Source organism: Choristoneura fumiferana, chromosome 18, assembly GCF_025370935.1.
Source record: "Choristoneura fumiferana chromosome 18, NRCan_CFum_1, whole genome shotgun sequence".
Classification (NCBI taxonomy): Eukaryota; Metazoa; Arthropoda; class Insecta; order Lepidoptera; family Tortricidae; genus Choristoneura; species Choristoneura fumiferana.
The window spans coordinates 16,695,381-16,714,462 of NC_133489.1; the positions used below are offsets into that span (position 1 = coordinate 16,695,381).

At 38.3% G+C, this 19,082-nt stretch overlaps 1 protein-coding gene across 1 annotated transcript in view; it reads right to left on the reverse strand.

The window, feature by feature from the left end:
• Positions 1–18,376, reverse strand: part of LOC141438386 (voltage-dependent calcium channel subunit alpha-2/delta-3-like) — a 94,725-nt gene extending 76,349 nt beyond the window's left edge. The window contains 2 exon segments of the mRNA XM_074102247.1: positions 289–370; positions 17,835–18,376. Coding sequence (XP_073958348.1) covers positions 289–370; positions 17,835–17,932 — 180 coding nt within the window. The 5' untranslated portion in view covers positions 17,933–18,376.
• Between the last annotated feature and the right edge of the window lie 706 nt (positions 18,377–19,082).

Below are 19,082 nucleotides of genomic sequence, written 5' to 3' on the forward strand. Positions count from 1 at the left end.
AAAATTAAGTAATTTATCATTATGTTATCCAAACAAATTCATTGGTATTTTCAATGTAGCATCCAATAGCCTACAAATGACATTCGCCTGTCACGTAACAAAATTGATGGATTTCGCAATACATTGCTTGTCCAATTAAACTTTAAACTAGTATAAATATCGTAATACAAAATATTTTCAAAAGTTGTAGAACTAAATTAGCTCAAGATGAAGAGTGGAAGCTGTGGTTTAATTTTTTTTGCTTCTGTTACAGGGCCCACCTTGTATTGTATGTACAAAAATACTCACGTTTTGTATTTGGTTCATTTTGGTGAAGTGCCTTCCGAATTCCCATAAATCCACGCCAAATTTCAACGCCCAGTTTTTGACTCTGAAACAAGAAACGTGTGATATATAAAACGCGAAGTTGATACAATTTTCTTTGTGACTAACCGATAAAGGTGTTTTATTGCAAAAAGTCAAGCCCCCAAGGCTTTGAAACGCGATATCAATTATCCATACAACGGGCAAAAGGATGTGAAGAAGCGATACGAAGGCCCTAAAGAAGGAATCTTTTTAAACATTTCTCATAATTCTGTCACGGGAAAGTAAATGTGATTGGGGGAAGCAGGTTAAGCATTTTTTCCGGTTCGCTAGCCACCCCTTATTTCATCTAAACGCGCTGGAGGTAGGCACCCTGACAAATATAAATGTACAGCCATCATTGTGATAGGATGAGTCCAAATTTAATTAACGTTTCAAATGATACGCCGGGTCGCACGATTGAAAATAAATGTTTTTCATTAATTTTCAGTTTCTTGCTGGCTTCTTTATGAGTTTTGTTAATTATTGAATTTTCGCCTTTGGCAATATGCTTGTGTGATGCGTTTACTTTGTCTGTCTCATAGTATTTAAATATAACAGTAAATGTAGCAGTTACCGTACCTTGTCTTTAAGGCAAACATATTGTTGTTACGGAATGTGCTTATTTATATCAATAGTTAAGCAAATCCTATTTATGGTAAAACTCAATAAAATTGTGTCACAGACGTTTTAAAATAACTTTTTAAACAATATTTGTTAGGTTGGTACTTTAAACCAACTTCCTATCTACTAATCTCTGTTTTGTGCCTATGTATCTACGCAGCGAAGATGTACTGAGGGGGCGCACGTCTCAATCGTACGTGCTGCGCGTGATATCGAATTGCTTATGTGAAAGTAATAAGCTAAATGTAGGAGCCAGTTAGCTCGTACACTTTCTTGATAATGTTGTAGTGCGTTGAAAGAACGGAGATGTTAAGATGCAGTTTAAATGGATTGATTGTAGCACAAATTACATAAAATAATATTTAATTGATTGGCCGTTCCTTCCTTTGATGTGTGTCGCACGCAAGTTGGTTATGGACAGCTCGATGGTTTATGTTATTCTGCAGTATATAATATTGTAAATTACGCAGGCGGAAGTAGGTCGCAATGTAAGCTAAAAAATGTACAATCGACATTGTACACTATCAATAATTCTGATCCGCCAAATTTTCTGGATCCCTTAAAGATATAGTAGGTACGTATTTTGTCTACGAACTATTTTACATCTCCCTGAAGTAGGCAACTGAAACCAAATAAAAAAATATAAAAATAAATATCACAGAACACTTGACATCAATTGGCCCAAGCAGTCCCAAAGTAAGCAGAGCTTGTGACCCTTCCTGCCAGATCCATACAAGAACTGTCAGTATAAGCCTTAAATCGTGACTTAAAAAAGCCTAGGTACAAGACGTCCTAATTCATTGCTTTATTAATTTATCTATACACGAATATGCATATATAATAAATTATAGTTACGTACATAAATCATAGTATAATAGTTCATAATTTCAAACTAATTTCCTATGTAAGTAATTAATAAATAAAGACGTAATTTCGCTGTCACTATCGTAATTTAGGTGGCGACTTTTTTTAATATTGCATAGCTACTTAGTTATTGGTGTCAAGTGTCCCATGATATTTATTATTTCTTTGTTTATTGAATTTAATTAGGTGCTTCTTGTATCATTGCTATCCTAATCCAAAGGAGTATCTCAACTTGCGATCATTTTCAGCAAAAGTAAAAAAAAAATTGGACCACTGAAATTACGTAAAAATATTTCAAAAATTCACCCGCAAATGAATGTCCTTAATTTGCCCTTGTTTTTAAAGCAACACAATACAAACCAAGCGCACGGTAGCTAAGATAGCCGAATTGCCAGAAGATAAATATCAATATTCCTCATTTGAAATTTCAAGTTGTTCCACAATGTCCTCATTAGCAATCACGGAATGTTTCGCGAGCATTGTTCGCGCGAGATCGGCCGTCACCGGCAGGAGTTCGGAATTTGAAATAATTTAAAATGTTTCTTTGGTCGGACGTCAGGTGCGCGCAAGCGGCGGTCCCCGAGCCGTGCCTAAATGGAAACACTTCAAAGAAAATGGCATTTAAAACTGTTATGACTGGATTGGAACGAAACTCCGCAGACCGCAAAAGCGTAGCCGAAGATTGATAAAAATTGTCACGGTAAAAACATGGGCGGGTTCAATTACTTTGTCTTTGCTACGCACCACAAATTATTCTATCAAAGTGGGTGTTGAATGTGTGGGTTGTAATTTCATTAGTATTTAGATAATAGTAGGAGAGCTGGCTCGAATTTTTGGGTAGTTATCTGAGACAACCTGAAAACTTGTCCCATACCTCTCCTATTATACCCCAACACGGAACTGCAGAACTGGCTGGTGAGTAGCAGGGCTAAATCAACCCCTAATTATTTTTTTATATTTCATTTTTATTTCCAAAAATATATTCGAGGCAATATGCAATTTTTATATGTTTTAGTTGAATGTTTAAATAATTTAATAAAAATAAAGCCGGGATTTTAACATTGCCAGGCGCGTGCAAAACCATTTTGTAAAAAGTAAAAAAATGTTTTTTGAGGCAGCTTGAAATTTTAATAGGGTATTATTTATTGTATTGTAGCGTAACTCTTTATTGTACATAAAACATATGAAAATTACAGTAACAACTTAAAAATAAGATTTCAAAAAGACAGATCTATTTGGTGGGATTTGCTACTTGCCAGGTGATTTGAGAAATAACAAGTTAAATCACCTGTCAGGTAAAAAGTCCCAGTTCTTTTTTAAAATCTTCTTTGTTACCTCTTCACGCTTAAACCGATTTAGATAAAATTTGGCACGGAGACCCTGGGAAGGACATGGGATAGTTTTATCCCATAAAACTAGTAGTAGTTTTAGTTGCCCGAATTACATGAATTTATTATTATCATTATTATTACTTATCCCGGAAAATAATGCTAAACAAATTCTTTGCTGATGGATTCGCGGGCTATACACCCAGTGCTTAATTTATTTTGCATATTTAGGGGCTGTTTCACCATCCATTGATTAGTGTTAACTGACGGTTAAATGTGATGCCGTCTCCGTTTATTCGAACAAAACAAATAGACACGGCATCACATTTAACCGTCAGTTAACACTAATCAATGGATGGTGAAACAGCCCCTTAATGTTGAAGAAATGATCAGTTTTTTTCAGTCCTCTTCTCTTGGAATCCTACTATCCTACTAATATTATAAATGCGAAAGTTTGTGAGTGAGTGGGTATGTTTGTTACTCCTTCACGCTGAAACGGCTGGACAGATTTGGATGAAATTTGGTATGGAGATAGCTGGACATCTGTAATAAAACATAGTCTACTTTTTATTCCGATATTCCCACGGGATAGGGATAAAATCTCGAAACTACAACCGCTGGGCTTAGAGTCATGAAATATGACATGATTGTTTTTAATGCAACGTCAATGAAAACCACGATTTAATTTTCAGGAATTCACATGGGAATTTTTAAAAATCTGGAAATTTTAATTCAGCTGCTATGTCTAATGATTTACGTGTGCGAAGCCGCAGGTAGACACTAGTAATTCTTATAGATCTCCATTGCAACCGTGAGTGAAAATTGTTAGATGTTTCCGTACGCTGTGCTTACGTATAATATCAATTGTTTCTGCAGAGCCAGCGCATGTATGGTGTGCAATGTTTACGTTTGTCTTGGTGTAACCTGTTTACAGCCAGGCGATTTTCGTACCACCTGATTCTCGGTGTGGCGAGACTCTACTAAATCTAAACAGCTAACTGATTTAGACAAAATTTGATCGACCACTGTGCGTTTTCATCGGCAGGAAGTGCCACGTAGTGCAATTGTGGAATTAACTTCCATCAGCAGTGTTTCCGGACAACTATGACATCGGGGCTTTCAAGGAAAGGGCTGACACTTTCTGAAAAGGCCGACAACAGACCAATGACTCTCCTTGAGTAGGTAGTTGATACTCACGGTCGGTGGTGATCATTTCTCAATGAAATTGAATTAGACTTAGGGATTTGAGCCAATCTCTCACTAATTGCGGTTTTACTTTGTTAAGATCGACGACCACCGTACTCGTATAGCCCACTGGTTAGAAAACCTGACTATGAAGCTTGAAGTCCCGAATGGAACTTTTAGTAAGGTTTTTACAACTACGTCTGTCTGTTGTTTTTTACAACTACGTCTGTCTGTTGTTTTTACAACTACGTCTGTCTGTTGTTTTTACAACTACGTCTGTCTGTTGTTTTTTTGTTATTTCTTAAGCAGTTTATTGGAAATAAGTACCTATCTAATTACTCAGTTATAAGATAATTAAGTAAGTAAGTTCATATCACAAGTTGCCTTCTTTCTAACTATGAGTAAAACCGTTGTTACTCGGCAAAAAATGGAAATTGTATTCTTGCAATTAAATGGTCCTTCGATTTAATTTCATTTGACTATGGATAGTATAATTCTCCTTTCAAAAACGACGCAATATTGTATTAAAAATAAAAGTACAATAAGTTTAACGCACTCGTGTATATTTCTTTTATGTTACGTCTCTTAAAACGTAAAACGTTTGGCAGCAAACAATATCAACTTTTGTTGTTGTTTTACACTCTTCAAAAGTATCTAGGAATGTTTTTATCCCCTGATAGTTTTGAACATTTCAGTACTTATAGTCATATTGCTACTGAGTCAAAACAACAAATTTGCCTGGGGATAGTGAGTATACCCAAGACTTTTTTGATGTCTGTAGTTTTAATATCAAAATGAGATCAAAATCTACATTCAGAATTCATAAGAAATAAAAGAAACAATCGTAACTGAAATAAACTTAAATTGTAATTTCTCCTCATTAAAACTTATTACGCCTGACCCTAGTTTTGTGACCATTAAAGTGTATAATCATCATCATCATCATCATCATGTCAGCCGAAAGACGTCCACTGCTGGACATAGGCCTCCCCCAAGGCTCTCCACTCAGACCGGTCTTGTGCTTTCCGCATCCACCGCGATCCCGCAATCTAAGTTTCTTAAAAAACTTAGAGAAATGTAATTTATTCCAAAGTTAATAAATACTAATGAATACGTGTTACTAGGGATTAAATATTATTTGACGATGGTTCTAACGATTGTAGGTAGTTTAAATATTTTATAAAGTGTAATTTGGTTACCTAATGTTTGAAATTATTGTCGGGCGTCACTTAATTATTTATTTTTACTGTAATTATATTAACTTGTAATGGACTTGGAATAAACTATTGTATTCTAACTCAAAATGTATGAAACTGTCAAACTTAAACTAGATTTAATAAACTGCTGCAACTGACCCTAAATCCACTCTACGAGATCCAAATCTGAGAACATGTTGACTGCAGCTGCAAATATCTTTCATAGTTGCGCCACTGCTCAGTCCTACATCGGCCGATTGTAACGATAGAGAAACCCGGCAAAAGTTAGTTCATTAAAGACAGTGGAGCAGTGATGGTATCTCGGTTGCAGCGAGTCGATAACGGTTGTTTTATTAATCAGTGGCGGCAAGTCGGTAGACAGGGCGACAGACGCGCGCCCTTACGTAAGCCAGCCTCCGCTCCGTAGTACGCGGACCGCCCCGCGCTCCGACCCCTTATCCCCCCCGCGAGCTAGATCAATACCGAAGCCGGCGCCTTTGACATGTGACCCGCGTACCGCTCCGCAAATATTTACGTTATGGAAACAGATCATAAGTTCCACAGTCATACTTGCCCGTTTGTGCGCTCGCGGCCGCGAGATAAAACCAATTTAATTGACAATCGTCTGCTTTATGTCTCAATTAATTTTGCTATTGCTTTTTAGAATGGCGGGATGAAGGTAATCTTTTCAAATCTAGGGAATAAAAATTCCGTCTCATTAGTTGTGCTCTTAGATATCTGTGGAGTTGTTCTAAACTGGTACCTACTCTTTGACATTGGCTGTACTGGGAATAAATTCTCCATTTCATAAAACCAGTGCCAAGTATGCCCCAACCGTGATAATAAAAGAAAATGATACGTTGGTCATTGTCATTATGGTTGTCGAGCCAACAGACTTTAAAAAATTCAAGATGCATTCGCATTCCTAACACGCAGCTTCACTCACGAGATGTCTGGCAATTGAATGAAATCGATTAAAACTCCGAAATTTCTGGAAATCACATATGGTTCACATTATGGTTCCATTTCGTGACTTCCCGGCTGAGATTCCGGAATTCACTTCGCGAGGCCTTGAGAGTATCGGAATATTTAAAAAGTAGTTTACATAGTTATGTGCAAATCATGTATATTTAAATCTATCCAACTGCAACGGTTGTAACGTAAAGAAATAACAAACAAACAAAATCTCACAAAATTTCGCATTCATAATACTTACTAGTTGGGTAGTAGGATTCCAAGGCCGTTAAATCCGGTATGGAGTTAGAGCGCGAGTGAGAGGCGCACTGTGCGACTCGTCTGATTGTAATTAACAACTCGTAGCAATCGTTGATGTAGTTGCACAATATGGATTAGCGAACTGTGCTTACATTTATTGAATCGACCTGTAAACTGCTTCGTTATTTTTGAATATTTTGGTCGGAAGTCCCCACACTTTTTGTCTCGTAGCCATATTTTTTTGGCCGTAGGTAGACGATTTTACTTAAGTAGTATTGAATTTTTATAAATTAGTAATTGATTCAAATCGTTTAGCTTCCTCGCACAGCTTTGGTGGATACAAGCCATTAAGGGCAAAAGTTTGTTTAAAGAAAGTTTCGACTGCGTGGATATTTCTAAGGTTAAGGTGAGCGCATTCGCCATACCTTCTGCAAGGACATGTGCGACAGAGAATAGTCCTCAGTCAGTTTTCTCTTTCACTTTGATTGTGAATCGCAGTTATGGCTAGAAGTAAGGCTGTGGTCACATGAACATGGAGATGGATTTTGAACATTTTTAGGGTTCCGGAGCCAAAATGGCAAAAACGGAACCCTTATAGTTTCTCCATGTCTCTGTCTGTCTGTCTGTCCGTCCGTCCGCGGCTTTGCTCAGGGACTATCAATGCTAGATAGAAAGCTGTAATTTTGCACGAATATATATGTAAACTGTGCCAACAAAATGGTACAATAAAAAACTAAAAAAAAATTTTTTTTAGGGTACCTCCCATAGTCGTAAAGTGGGGGTGTTTTTTTTTTCATATAGTGTGGGGTATTGTTGGATAGGTTTTTTAAAACCATTAGGGGTTTGCTAACACGATTTTTCGTTTCATTGTTTTTTTGCGAAATATTCAACTTTAAAGTGCAAATTTTCATGAAAATCAAGCGTCTCCCCCTCTAAAATCTAAACCGGTAGGTGGAAAAATTTGAAAAAATTCAAGATGATAGTAGGTGTATCAAACTTTCAAGGAAAAGTATAACGGCTAAGTTTGCTTGAGAATTATTAGTAGTTTTACTCTTAGATAGCAGCCTAAGGTATAAAATATACCTAAACTTGGAAGATTCCGTATAAAATACGAAATCCTTAGAAAAATATTACTCAATTTTTACGTAATGGCTACGGAACCTTATTTTGGGCGTGCCCGACACACTCTTGGACGGTTTTAAATATATGATAATTTAAAGAAAACGAGGTATAAACGACATGAATGTTGGTGAACCCGTGAGCTACGTCAAAGACAACAAAGAGTGTACAATAGAGTTATCACATTCCCGGCCTCATCTGCGCTCATTATCAGGAAAAACATGATTCTGAAATACACAACTTTAAAATTACTCCAATATTTAATAGCGAAGAATTAAGGACGTTAACCTACCTGTAGTATGCACCCAGCAATATCTGAATATAAATGGTTAAATTATGCAGCAGACAGAGACAGGTTGTGGTGGTAAACTTCTAACTTTTAACTGGACGGGCAATCAAACTGCAGAATCGGACTTATGCATACTCGTATAAAGATATGTTTTTTCGGGGCAGTGAATTATAATTTGCCAAAAGTAAGACTGCTGATGGGGCAGATCGTTAAGCTATCAGATTAAGTAAATTTGAGTTAAGTGAATGTTCAGTGAGTGAGTTTTCGAGATATTGATACTTTTAAAAGCACTATCAGCCAGAATTTGCACAAAGTGTAAATTCTTAGAAGCTTTAAAATTTCGATTAAGGCTAAATTAACTTTATCTGATAATTTATGAGCTGTTCCATCATATTTTTCTGTTTGCTCGTTAGTTTTAAGGACAGCTTATATAAAACAGACAGACCGAGCTACACATATATATGTATAGGTATAGGCTACTTACAGTTTTTGCATTGCTATAACCAATCGTTTTACCTTCTGAAATATTAGATACTGCCGAGTTTTTGTTTACTTTAATGATGACAAACAAATATTACCACTTCTCAATTCTAAAACCTAAAATTGCTAAAAGTGGCTCCGAAGCGGTAACGTTTCGTGTGCTCTGCCTACCCCATTTGGGAACACAGGCGTGATGTTTGTGTGTGTGTGTTGTGTGCGTCAATTCTAAAATCCACCTTCAGCAAATATTTTGATAGAATTGCCGATCCGCCGATACCCTTGACGTGTCTCACTCACATATCCAGTCAAGTTGGAAGCTTAGCCAGCCAGGTCAACGAACTCTTTTGGTGGAAATTTCAGGGAATCCTTCGAACGAGGTAATCCGCCGGGCGTTCGTCCCGCGCGGCGTTCCCCTCCGTTAACTCAGATAACAAGCACTTTAAAAAAATGAATCTTCAAGAAAACGGCGATATATTAATCCTGCGAATGACTTACGTCTGCGATTTTTTAATATAAATAGGAGACTTTGGATTCTACGCATAGTTTCCAAATGACCAAATATCAAAATGTCAAATCACTGTATCAAAAAAACGCGTTTCTTCGGAGCGTTTCTTGCATCAAAAATGAATGGAGACATCTCCAATTTATGTAGGTATTATTATTCTTTTTACAGGTTCTGTACTACAAAAGGAAAAAAAGGAACCCTTATTGTAGGGCCACTCGCATCTGTTTCTCTGGTTGTCATAGCTAATTTGCTCCAAAACTAGGTACTGACTCGTTATATATACACGGACGTAAGTGTAAGTCAAAAACAAATATGTTACATAAAAATAATGAATTTAAAAAAAGTAGGGGCGCTTTCGTTGCGTAAGTAAAATAGAATATTAAAAAACTAAATTTGAGATACCTTGATGAAAGGGCTTATTGTCAAAATTCCAAATAGCATACATTTTTCATGATTTAAAAATAAGTTGTTTTGAAAAGGAGTATTTAAGAAACTAAGTGAAAATTGATCATTCCTCCTTATTAAAAGCTCATTATCAAATCAGCAGCAGTTGAGTTCATAGAGTACAGTGGGAGTGAGTTAAAGACCAATTTCAATTCTCTCTTTGACTTTACTACTTTTAAGTTAAATTTTAATAATTATATTGTCATTTATTTTGTTTTTAATTGTATTTATAATTTACACGCTAAAAAATTGGAAATACTACTTCTTTTAACAACTTTCTACAGTGAAATGCAGTATCACATTCTATCATTATTTTTCCTCAAACTACGTTTTCCTAACGTGTGATCGCGTTTCAAATATAAATATCTTACGGATTTAAGGAAAATTACACCTAGAAGTTGGCGTAGTTGTTAAATTTATAATTTAACGATTTACATAAGCAGTGCCATCTAGTCCAACCTGATAGTACCACTTTCCCTTAAGATCTACGAGATCTCCGAAATGATTGTATTTTATCAATTAGTTCTCTAAACTTAACATGTGGTGACCCCGACGTGACCCTAAATTCAAAGATGTGCACAAATTTCCCAATGGTCTAATATTTTATGCGTATTTAATACGAATACAAAGTGAAAAAACAACACACCCATACATTATTTCAATTTGTAAACCTACGCAAAAAGATGTAAAGATGCTTTGAATTTTTATTTCATATTAGACCAAATAATGTTAATGATGAACTTTCACAGTTACTTTTTGTCACAGAAATAATGCAAAGCTGGAATGGTAGATATATATAGGCAACAGACAGATAGACAAACAGACAGAGTAACTTTCGCATTTATATATATACGAGTATATACGAGTATATATTCATTATATATATATATATATATACGAGTCCTGCGTAGACAACGTTGCGAGCTATAACTAGTTTACTTAATATTATAAATGCGAAAGTTACTCTGTCTGTTTGTCTATCTGTCTGTTGCCTCTTCATTACACGTGGAGATAATTTGAGGCACTAGAAAGGATATAAGATAGTTGTTATCCTGGAAAATTACATAGTTCCCACGGGATAGCAATAAACAATTCTGACAGGTGCAGTCGCGGGCAAAAGTTAGTAAGCAATAAGTAGATGTTTATTGTAGAGATTGTAACCGTACCTATGCATCGCGCGTCGTAGCCCCTCTGTGCTACGCTCCGTTGTGGTTTCTGCTACAGGTGTAATCGCGTAGCACCTCTACGTCGATGCTATATAGCTATTCTAATTCAACTCTGTACTGAGATGATAATTAGTCTAAAAGGTAACTTTTAAACTAAAAGTAACACATTCAGTGCCAAGATCTTGACAGTCGGATTCACTGTTCGTAGGCAGTTTTCGCCACAAAGCGGAAAACATTGCTACTACGAAGTTACGAGCGTAATGCGTAGCGATACGTGGTCACGGATATGTCAAGTGACGTATCTGTGTAGGCACGTGCAGAATTTTTTGATGCCTAGTCTGTAAACTTAGTTGAAATTTATTCATGACTAGCTTTAGCCCGCGACTTAGTCTGCATAGATTTTGATATGTACACAATACTCCATCCATAGAAATGAGGTTGATGTCCCGCATTGCCCGTTTCCGTGGGATTTTCGAAAAATCCCTTCAAACTACGGCTTAATACATTGAGTGATCTCAGAGATTGCGTACGATGTCTGTTCTTTGGAATCGCAACCCATTGCCCTTGCCGTTTTAGCCGAAAGCGAAGCCTGGCTAGAGCGCCACTGAGTCTCTCACCACGTTTTTATTTCGGGAAGGAGTGGTAACGCTTATAAAATGCGAGTTGAATGCGAGTTAAGAAGCGTCATAATATTCAGGTGCAAACTAAACTCAATCGAGTGTCACCCCTTTTAGGGGTTGAATTCTTATAACCTATAGCCTAGCCGGAAATTTTCTCGAAAGACTAGTAAAGTTTGAGCCGCTCTCACGTGATGCGCGGTCAAATAAACGACAAACAGACAAAAAAACCTAAAAACTGTTGGAACGTGTTCTGTTATCGATTTTAAGTATCCCCAGCCAAATTTTTTAGGATATCTTCCATGTACAGACTTTTGACCCTCATCAGCTTTATTATATGTATGTATAGATAGAATATGGATAGATAGATAGATATAGATACCATTAATGATATAATAATGAATTGGAAAAATATTAAATGAGAAAGGGTTTATCTGTCTGTCACTCAGAAATGGCGTAACAGATTAACCAAATTTTGTGAATAGAAATAGTCATGTGCTCGAGAGTTACATAATCTTTTTTTATGCCAGCAGGACAGTAATCAGCTTAATTCTAAGTAATCTCTAAGTGTAAACACCTGTTGACCTATGAATCTCTTACAACTTCGATTGAAACAAGTAATTTAATCAATTATCAGGTTAAGCTGATACTCGATACTTATATTACATGCGCACTAGTGGATGGGTTCGTTGCGTCCCACGCTTAGGGATGCAACGATATATCGAATTTTCGAAAATATCGATAGTTAAAACTTTAATGTTTTTTGTTGACACGACATACTGTTATTAAAATAAAAATCGATATCGATATGTTCATGGAATCATTTATTTTTTATGCAAACTTTATGCTTGGCTTTAAGATCGGTTTTTGGTGTCAATCCAAAGAGGTCGTCCGAGGAATTCAAATCGGATAAGCAGCGTTAGGAAAACTGTGAACTCTTCTAGTCTGAAATTCTGCAGTATCTCAAGACTAAGTCAGTCTTCAACCAGTGTGTGTAACGAGTATCAGTTAACATATGACTATGACTAGTCCTTTATTGTTGGCCATTTGGAGACGCTCAGAGTCACGCAACGAGCTCAAAGAATAAGCAAGTTCATGCACGGTTATGTAATGCATGCTCATTTGTCCCCTCTGTGTCTGTTGCCACTTTACCTTTTTTTTTATATTCATAAATGTGTATTACCACATCGCTCGAAGAACAGATAACCGTTGGGGGAGAAAGGTTCTTGAGTGGCGACTGCAAACCGGAAAGTGAAGCGTTGGCATGGACAACCGGTTGATGCAAAGGAGTGTTGTCGTTTAAAGAGACGTTCTAAAGGGGAGGCCTTCGTTCAGCAGTGAACGTTTTCCGGCTAACCACCATCGATAGTATCATGTTGTGACTGTCGATGTTATTGCTTGTTAATATTGTCAGTCAATTGTTATAAATATCGATATTTGTATTTCCTTGAATCTCTAATGCGTGGGAAGATTGGTCGTTTAATGAATGGAATGGAGTAATTAGCACAAGGCCATTAGGTTTAAAGGTGAATGATTCAAACCCTGTTGTTCTTTTATTTGTATTACGCTAATTGGAAACCCCAAAACGGGTCCTTTTGTTTTAGGATTTAGGGAAACTAAGGTAACCACGTTGTATGAAATTAACAGAAAGTAAATACTAATAGTGAATCGTAATTACATTGTTAAAAAGTGAGGTTGTAGGCGTTGCGCTAGGCTAGTTTTAATTACTTAATAATAAATATTAAAAATCTATTTTTTTCCTGAATAATAATTATAGTCAAGGGTAAACTGATAAAAACTTTGGACATTCAGGGCCCACGCAGAATAGGTATATACGGCGGCCGATCGTAAAATCCGCCACGAAATTCCTAGGCATATCGTGAAATGGCGCCATTTCATGAATTGGCTAAGGGAAATCCGCTATATCGTTAAAAACTCAAAGTTTAACGATTTTTTTTCTGTCCCTGACTGAATGCTCCTCTCAACCACTCAAAGTTTGACTGGTAGAGATCCCTTAAAGGGATAAGTTCGCCTTTGTACATATATCTCATTGTTTGTCAATTGCGTTTGTTTACTTATTTTGTAACTAACTTTTAAATAACTTAGTACCTAAACAGAAGGAGCCTGACATTTTTATATCCTTACTTTTCTTGATCATAATTAAAAAGTACCTAGCAATTAACTTCTCGTTTGAAATATCCTTCTCTTGTTCGTTTGTACTAGCTCTTGGGCTGCGCATTCCGCACCCTCTTTCGCAAATTATTGTAGTGCGATGCTCTTTTATTCGCCGCCTTTTATTTCCGTCGTTCTCGCTAAGTGTTTTTGCGTTCAGCTCTCAGCAATGAGGCTAATAAGGAACTTTTTCTCTCGCCCCGTCGTCAGCGGGAGAACTGAACAGTCATTTATCACGGATTGATCCATCCGCGGAACTCTCAACTGTCACTTGTGAACTTTTTCGTTTAGCAAATCGGCGGCGTTCAGACGCCGACACGTCATTACCGAAATTCATCTTCTTAGGGGTGAGGGGTGAAGGGCCCTGTAATTGGCTGTCAGTAAGCTGCTTAACGGCGCGGACTGGCCGCGGGCATCGATTGTTGCCGTAACCCACTACGGCGACAATTAATCGTGTCGCCACAATACGCTGCAACAAGGCACGCCTTTGTTAAAATGTTACTGACAACGTAAACACCGTGTGCGCGTCTACCAGCCATTTTTCAGCATTAATGCGACGGGACACCGAATGTCTCAAGTCAGTTGATACCTACATAAAAAGTGCCCTAGGGGACCGTACGGTGTAGCCTCCGCTCGGTCTGTCCGTCTACCACACACAGCGCTGTATCTTTGAATCATAAAAAAGAAATGGAATGTGTATTTTCAGAACGGTGGTTGGTACCAAACTCTAGGTACGTGTGAAAGTTCTATTCACACTTGATCAGTTATTATATTAAATTAAAAATCTAATCAATGGCTAGTTGTGTAAAAACCTGAAGGAATATGAAAAGGGTAGATACAGTACTGAACTTTTGTTTGGGAAACTATGTAATTGCGTCCAAAGATTTTACCGCCTTTCTTTGAAATTCTTAGACGACATAAGTTTTAAAACGTTCGCCACAATTTTAACAATTTGAACACAACCTTATCTTTAACGTTATTTACGGATGCTTGTATGCCTACTTATATATTCGTTTTGACTAGGACATTAGATGCCAACAGGCTGTATTTTTTTACGATCAAAAGTAAATTACATTGTAAAATTTTAGAAGCGTTGATGTCATTTTATTTACTATGTACCTACCACAACTTATAAAATAAAAAAAATGGTTTTCAGTTTTCACTAATCCCGTAAATATGATGTGCCCGTTTTCTATGGTTAAACATATACCTGAGATAGTGTTAGACTTAATCCCGTTTCACCATCCATTGATTTAATCAATTTGACGGATAGATGTGAGTGATGTCTCTAGCTGTTTGTTTGTTCAAATAGACGGAGAAGGTATCACATTTATCCGTCAAATAAAATTAATCAATGGATGGTGAAACAGCCTCAATGTTTTTTAAACCTTCGTGATTTAAATCATAACAGCTGAAAGTAGGTACGGGTAGTTCGAGAAAGGATTGCCGGTACTGGTTGTAATCAAGTGTGGGTAGTTCGGAGGACTCGCGCTGCTAAGCAAACGTGGTACCCTACACTTTAGTCTACTTGTGACAACGGCTACTGTAATTTGGTCGAAGCGTCTAGGTAATTATTAGTCTTTGTTAGCGTGATAAGTCGCGATTGTGGTAGCGCAGTATGAGCATTAGACTTATATTTCAATTAGGGGGGACGCTCGATTTTAATGAAAATTTGTACTTTAAAGTTGAATATTTTGCAAACACATCACTGAATCGAAAAATTAAAAGACCTGTCCAACGATACCCCACACTACAAAGTTGGACGAGAAAAAAACGCCCCACTTTACGTCTATGGGAGGTACACTAAAAATATTTTTTTTTAATTTTTGTTGTACCATTTTGTCAGCATAGTTTACATATATATTCGTGCAAAATTACAGCGTTCTAGAATTGATAGTCCCTGAGCAAAGCCGCGGAGGGACAGACAGACAGACAGACATGGCGAAACTATAAGGGTTCCGTTTTTGCCACTTTGGCTCCGGAACCCTAAAAACGGAAAAAAACACGTTTGCTGTATGGGAGCCCCCTTAAACATTTATTTTATTTCTTAGGGTTCCGGAGCCAAATTAGCAAAAACGGAACCCTTATAGTTTCGCCATGTCTGTCTGTCTGTCTGTCTGTCCGTCCGTACGCGGCTTTGCTCAGGGACTATCAATGCTAGAAAGCTGTAATTTTGCACGGATATATATGTAAACTATGCCGACAAAATGGTACAATTAAAAAGTAAAAAAAAAATTTTTTTTAGGTTTCCTCCCATAGACGGTAAGTGTGGGTGTTTTTTTTTCTCATTCAACCCTATAGTGTGGGGTATCGTTGGATAGGTCTTAAAATCATTAGGGGTTTGCTACGACGATTTTTCGATTCAATGATATATTTGCGAAATATTCAACTTTAAAGTGCAAATTTTCATTAAAATCGAGCGTCCCCCCCCCGCCCCCCTCTAAAATCTAAACCTGGTGGAAAAATTTGAAAAAATTCAGGATGGTAGTAAGTATAACTTTCAAGGAAAACTATAACGGCAAAGTTTCATCATCATCATCATCCCAGCCTATATACGTCCCACTGCTGGGCACAGGCCTCCTTTCAGAACAAGAGGGCTAAGTTTGCTTGAGAATTATTAGTAGTTCAAGAGTAAATAGCAGCCTATAAAATATACCTAAACATAGAATATTCCGTACAAAATACGAAATCCTTGGAAAAATATTACTTATTTTTTTCGTAATGGCTACGGAACCCAACTTCGGGCGTGTTCGACACGCTCTTGGCCGGTTTTTTACTAATGTGTAAAGGTACCGAACCCTTCGTGCGGGAGTCCGACTCGCACTTGCCGGTTTATCTTGCCCGTGTGAAGCCGGGGCGGGGCGGGTCGTACTCGATAGCTCATCGACTCCGCAATCTAATGCTAGTTGCATGAAATTAGTTGTTTGATGGTTTAGTGAACTAAAAGAATTTCTTTGCTCTCCCGCGACCTTATATGATAGCTCTACATTTATGCAAGATATGCGTGTTCATGCAGTTCCTCTACCTCCACACTGTAAGAATACACACAAATCACACAAACCCATCTATCGCCACCACCAGACTACACTGACGCATTTCGAACTCAACCAGAGCTCATCTTGAGAACAACACAACCGTACACCATGCTACCAGTTGTTAGACTGTCAGATGATAGTTTAGGTTTACGATCGAGCAAAATCTAGCTGATTAGATCATCGATATCAACAAATTTAAACTGAACATGAAACTACCGTGAGACTCACTCATTTTAAATGATAACATAACGGATAACTCACGTATGCAATCGAATTAAGCTCTACATGTTTCGGGCTAATCAACGCAGGAGCCAAGTCCATTGAGTCTCGGCCTGTTTTTTCATACTGCGTATGTGCTCCGTTACGTTACGACCAGTCTCACCGATAGTTTCAGGATTGCGTCAGTGTAGTCTAGTGGTGGTGACAGATGGGTTTGTGGTAGTTGTGTGCCGGTATTAGTTTCGTCGGGTAGTCGCGCGAGCAGTGGCGCGCAGTGCGCGTGTTGCAGCAGCTGCCCAGTCGCGTTGCTCCCAGAGAAGGGTTACGGATTAGCCCGAAACATGTCGAGCTTAACTCGATTTCAGACGCGAGTTATCCGATGCAACGTACGAGTACATAAATGAACAACAAGAGAATTTCAATTCTATATAAATAATAAAGTAATGCCAGACCTAGTTGTTCACGCGAGCGTAGCTTTATTCTGTTGTACTTTTCACTAAAAATATACATATGATGGCATTCTAGTATCAGGTAATGCCGATAATGCTATGTTTGTAGCGTGACGTGACTCGAGTCCGAGTGAGGGTAATAGCTGTTCATTAGCCCCGTAATCGTACAGAACCAAATCATTTCACGTCGGTTGCTCCACTAATTTATTAAATGGTACATCAACTAACACATTTCCTGTGTCTATTAATAGTGAATAATTGATCAATGTGAATGTTACGGGCATATATGAACGGCATACAGGTTGTGTTTTAAACTCTATCTATTTTAGAAAGATATGTAGCTAAATCTAATGATAATATAAGTGCTAAATCTAATGGGGCTATAAGCTTCAAAGCTACCTACTTGTGAAAAAACTCCTTGCTTAATCCTAATCGTGTATCTATTAATTCGAAAAAATGTAGGGAGGTTACTCCTTTACCTCTTAATAGTAACACTTTCTTTACGTTTGTATTTCGTACTAGAGCTTCATACGCTGTTTTGGGTTGTTTTGAATCTTATAGTCTACATGTAAAGAAGTATCTTACTCATTGTGGGGTATGTCCTCTAACTGGTTTGCAAGCGCGGCGACCGCTAGCAAAGGCATCAACAGCGCCAGAGGCGTCATGCTGCCTCTCAGCGCCATCGCACTCCCCACATCACAGGCACGAGAACAAACACAGCACTCCCGCTCCTACATCTAACACGACCGCACTACACTCCCCTGACAGTGTCAGAGCCGGTGATATGTTTGTGAGTCATCGAGTGTGTAAGTTATCAGGTTAGGTCGGACCGGAGACGGCGGTGCGGGCGAGCCGCGGCACAGGACAAGCGTGCCGCGCGGGAAGCGTGCCGGCACCGCGCCGCCGCGTACGTCCCGCCCCCCGCACCGCTGCCCCGCAGCCGCAGTGGCGTTGCGCGCCGATCATACGCCCAATAACACAGCCTACTACTTATTACTGAGATTTATTTGTTCAGAAGTTTGATGGTCAGCGACCGGAGCGGTCCTCGACGTACCCATCTCTTAATTGGCCGCTGCGCTGGTGTCTGGAGCTGAAAGTTAGAGCGCTAGCATGGCTGCGGTCGTGGTCCCTGCAGGCTCGGGAGCAGTGTGGAGGCAGCAGGCTGCACCGGCCGCCACGCACATGCGTGGGCACGCCGCCAGGAAATCCCTTATTGATTCCCGCGCTCCCGTTTTCTAAGGAATGTCGCAGGCGGTGTTGCCGCCAAAACCCGCCCGTCATTACGTTCTGCACTAAGCGGATCAACGCGCGCGCTAGGCGGATTTCTTTCGATTAATTTCAAAACTCCCCTCGAGGTCACATTATATACATTCGACGTTAAATGATTAAATTTTTACCCAGTAGGTTAGTAGGTACTTAATAGTTTTTTAAGCTATTAATAAATAAAGTGGGGTATTAATAAATTATTCGAAGAAGCAATGTAAAGCAAAATGTTTGATATGGTTTGATATTTGTAGCGTGACAGGCGGCGTCAGTTGGGTTCTAGGATGGCGTACATTGAATTTACGATTTAGGTTGTTAGAAAAAAAAACAAAAGTTAATTTTTGATTTTAATTAAGTAGGACCATGATGATCCAAATACCGGTGATCTATAGAGCCTCTGTTTTTAATATTATCCCCGGTTCTGGGCCACACCCACGCACTGTATACATATTGACGGGAGTGAAAATAGGTTTTGACGTTTTAAGCGCTACCAATGACATTAAACCTTAGGGTGGTAAACCAATTTCTTGGTCGACTATACCTACATTAAACATTTGCATGTACTACGGA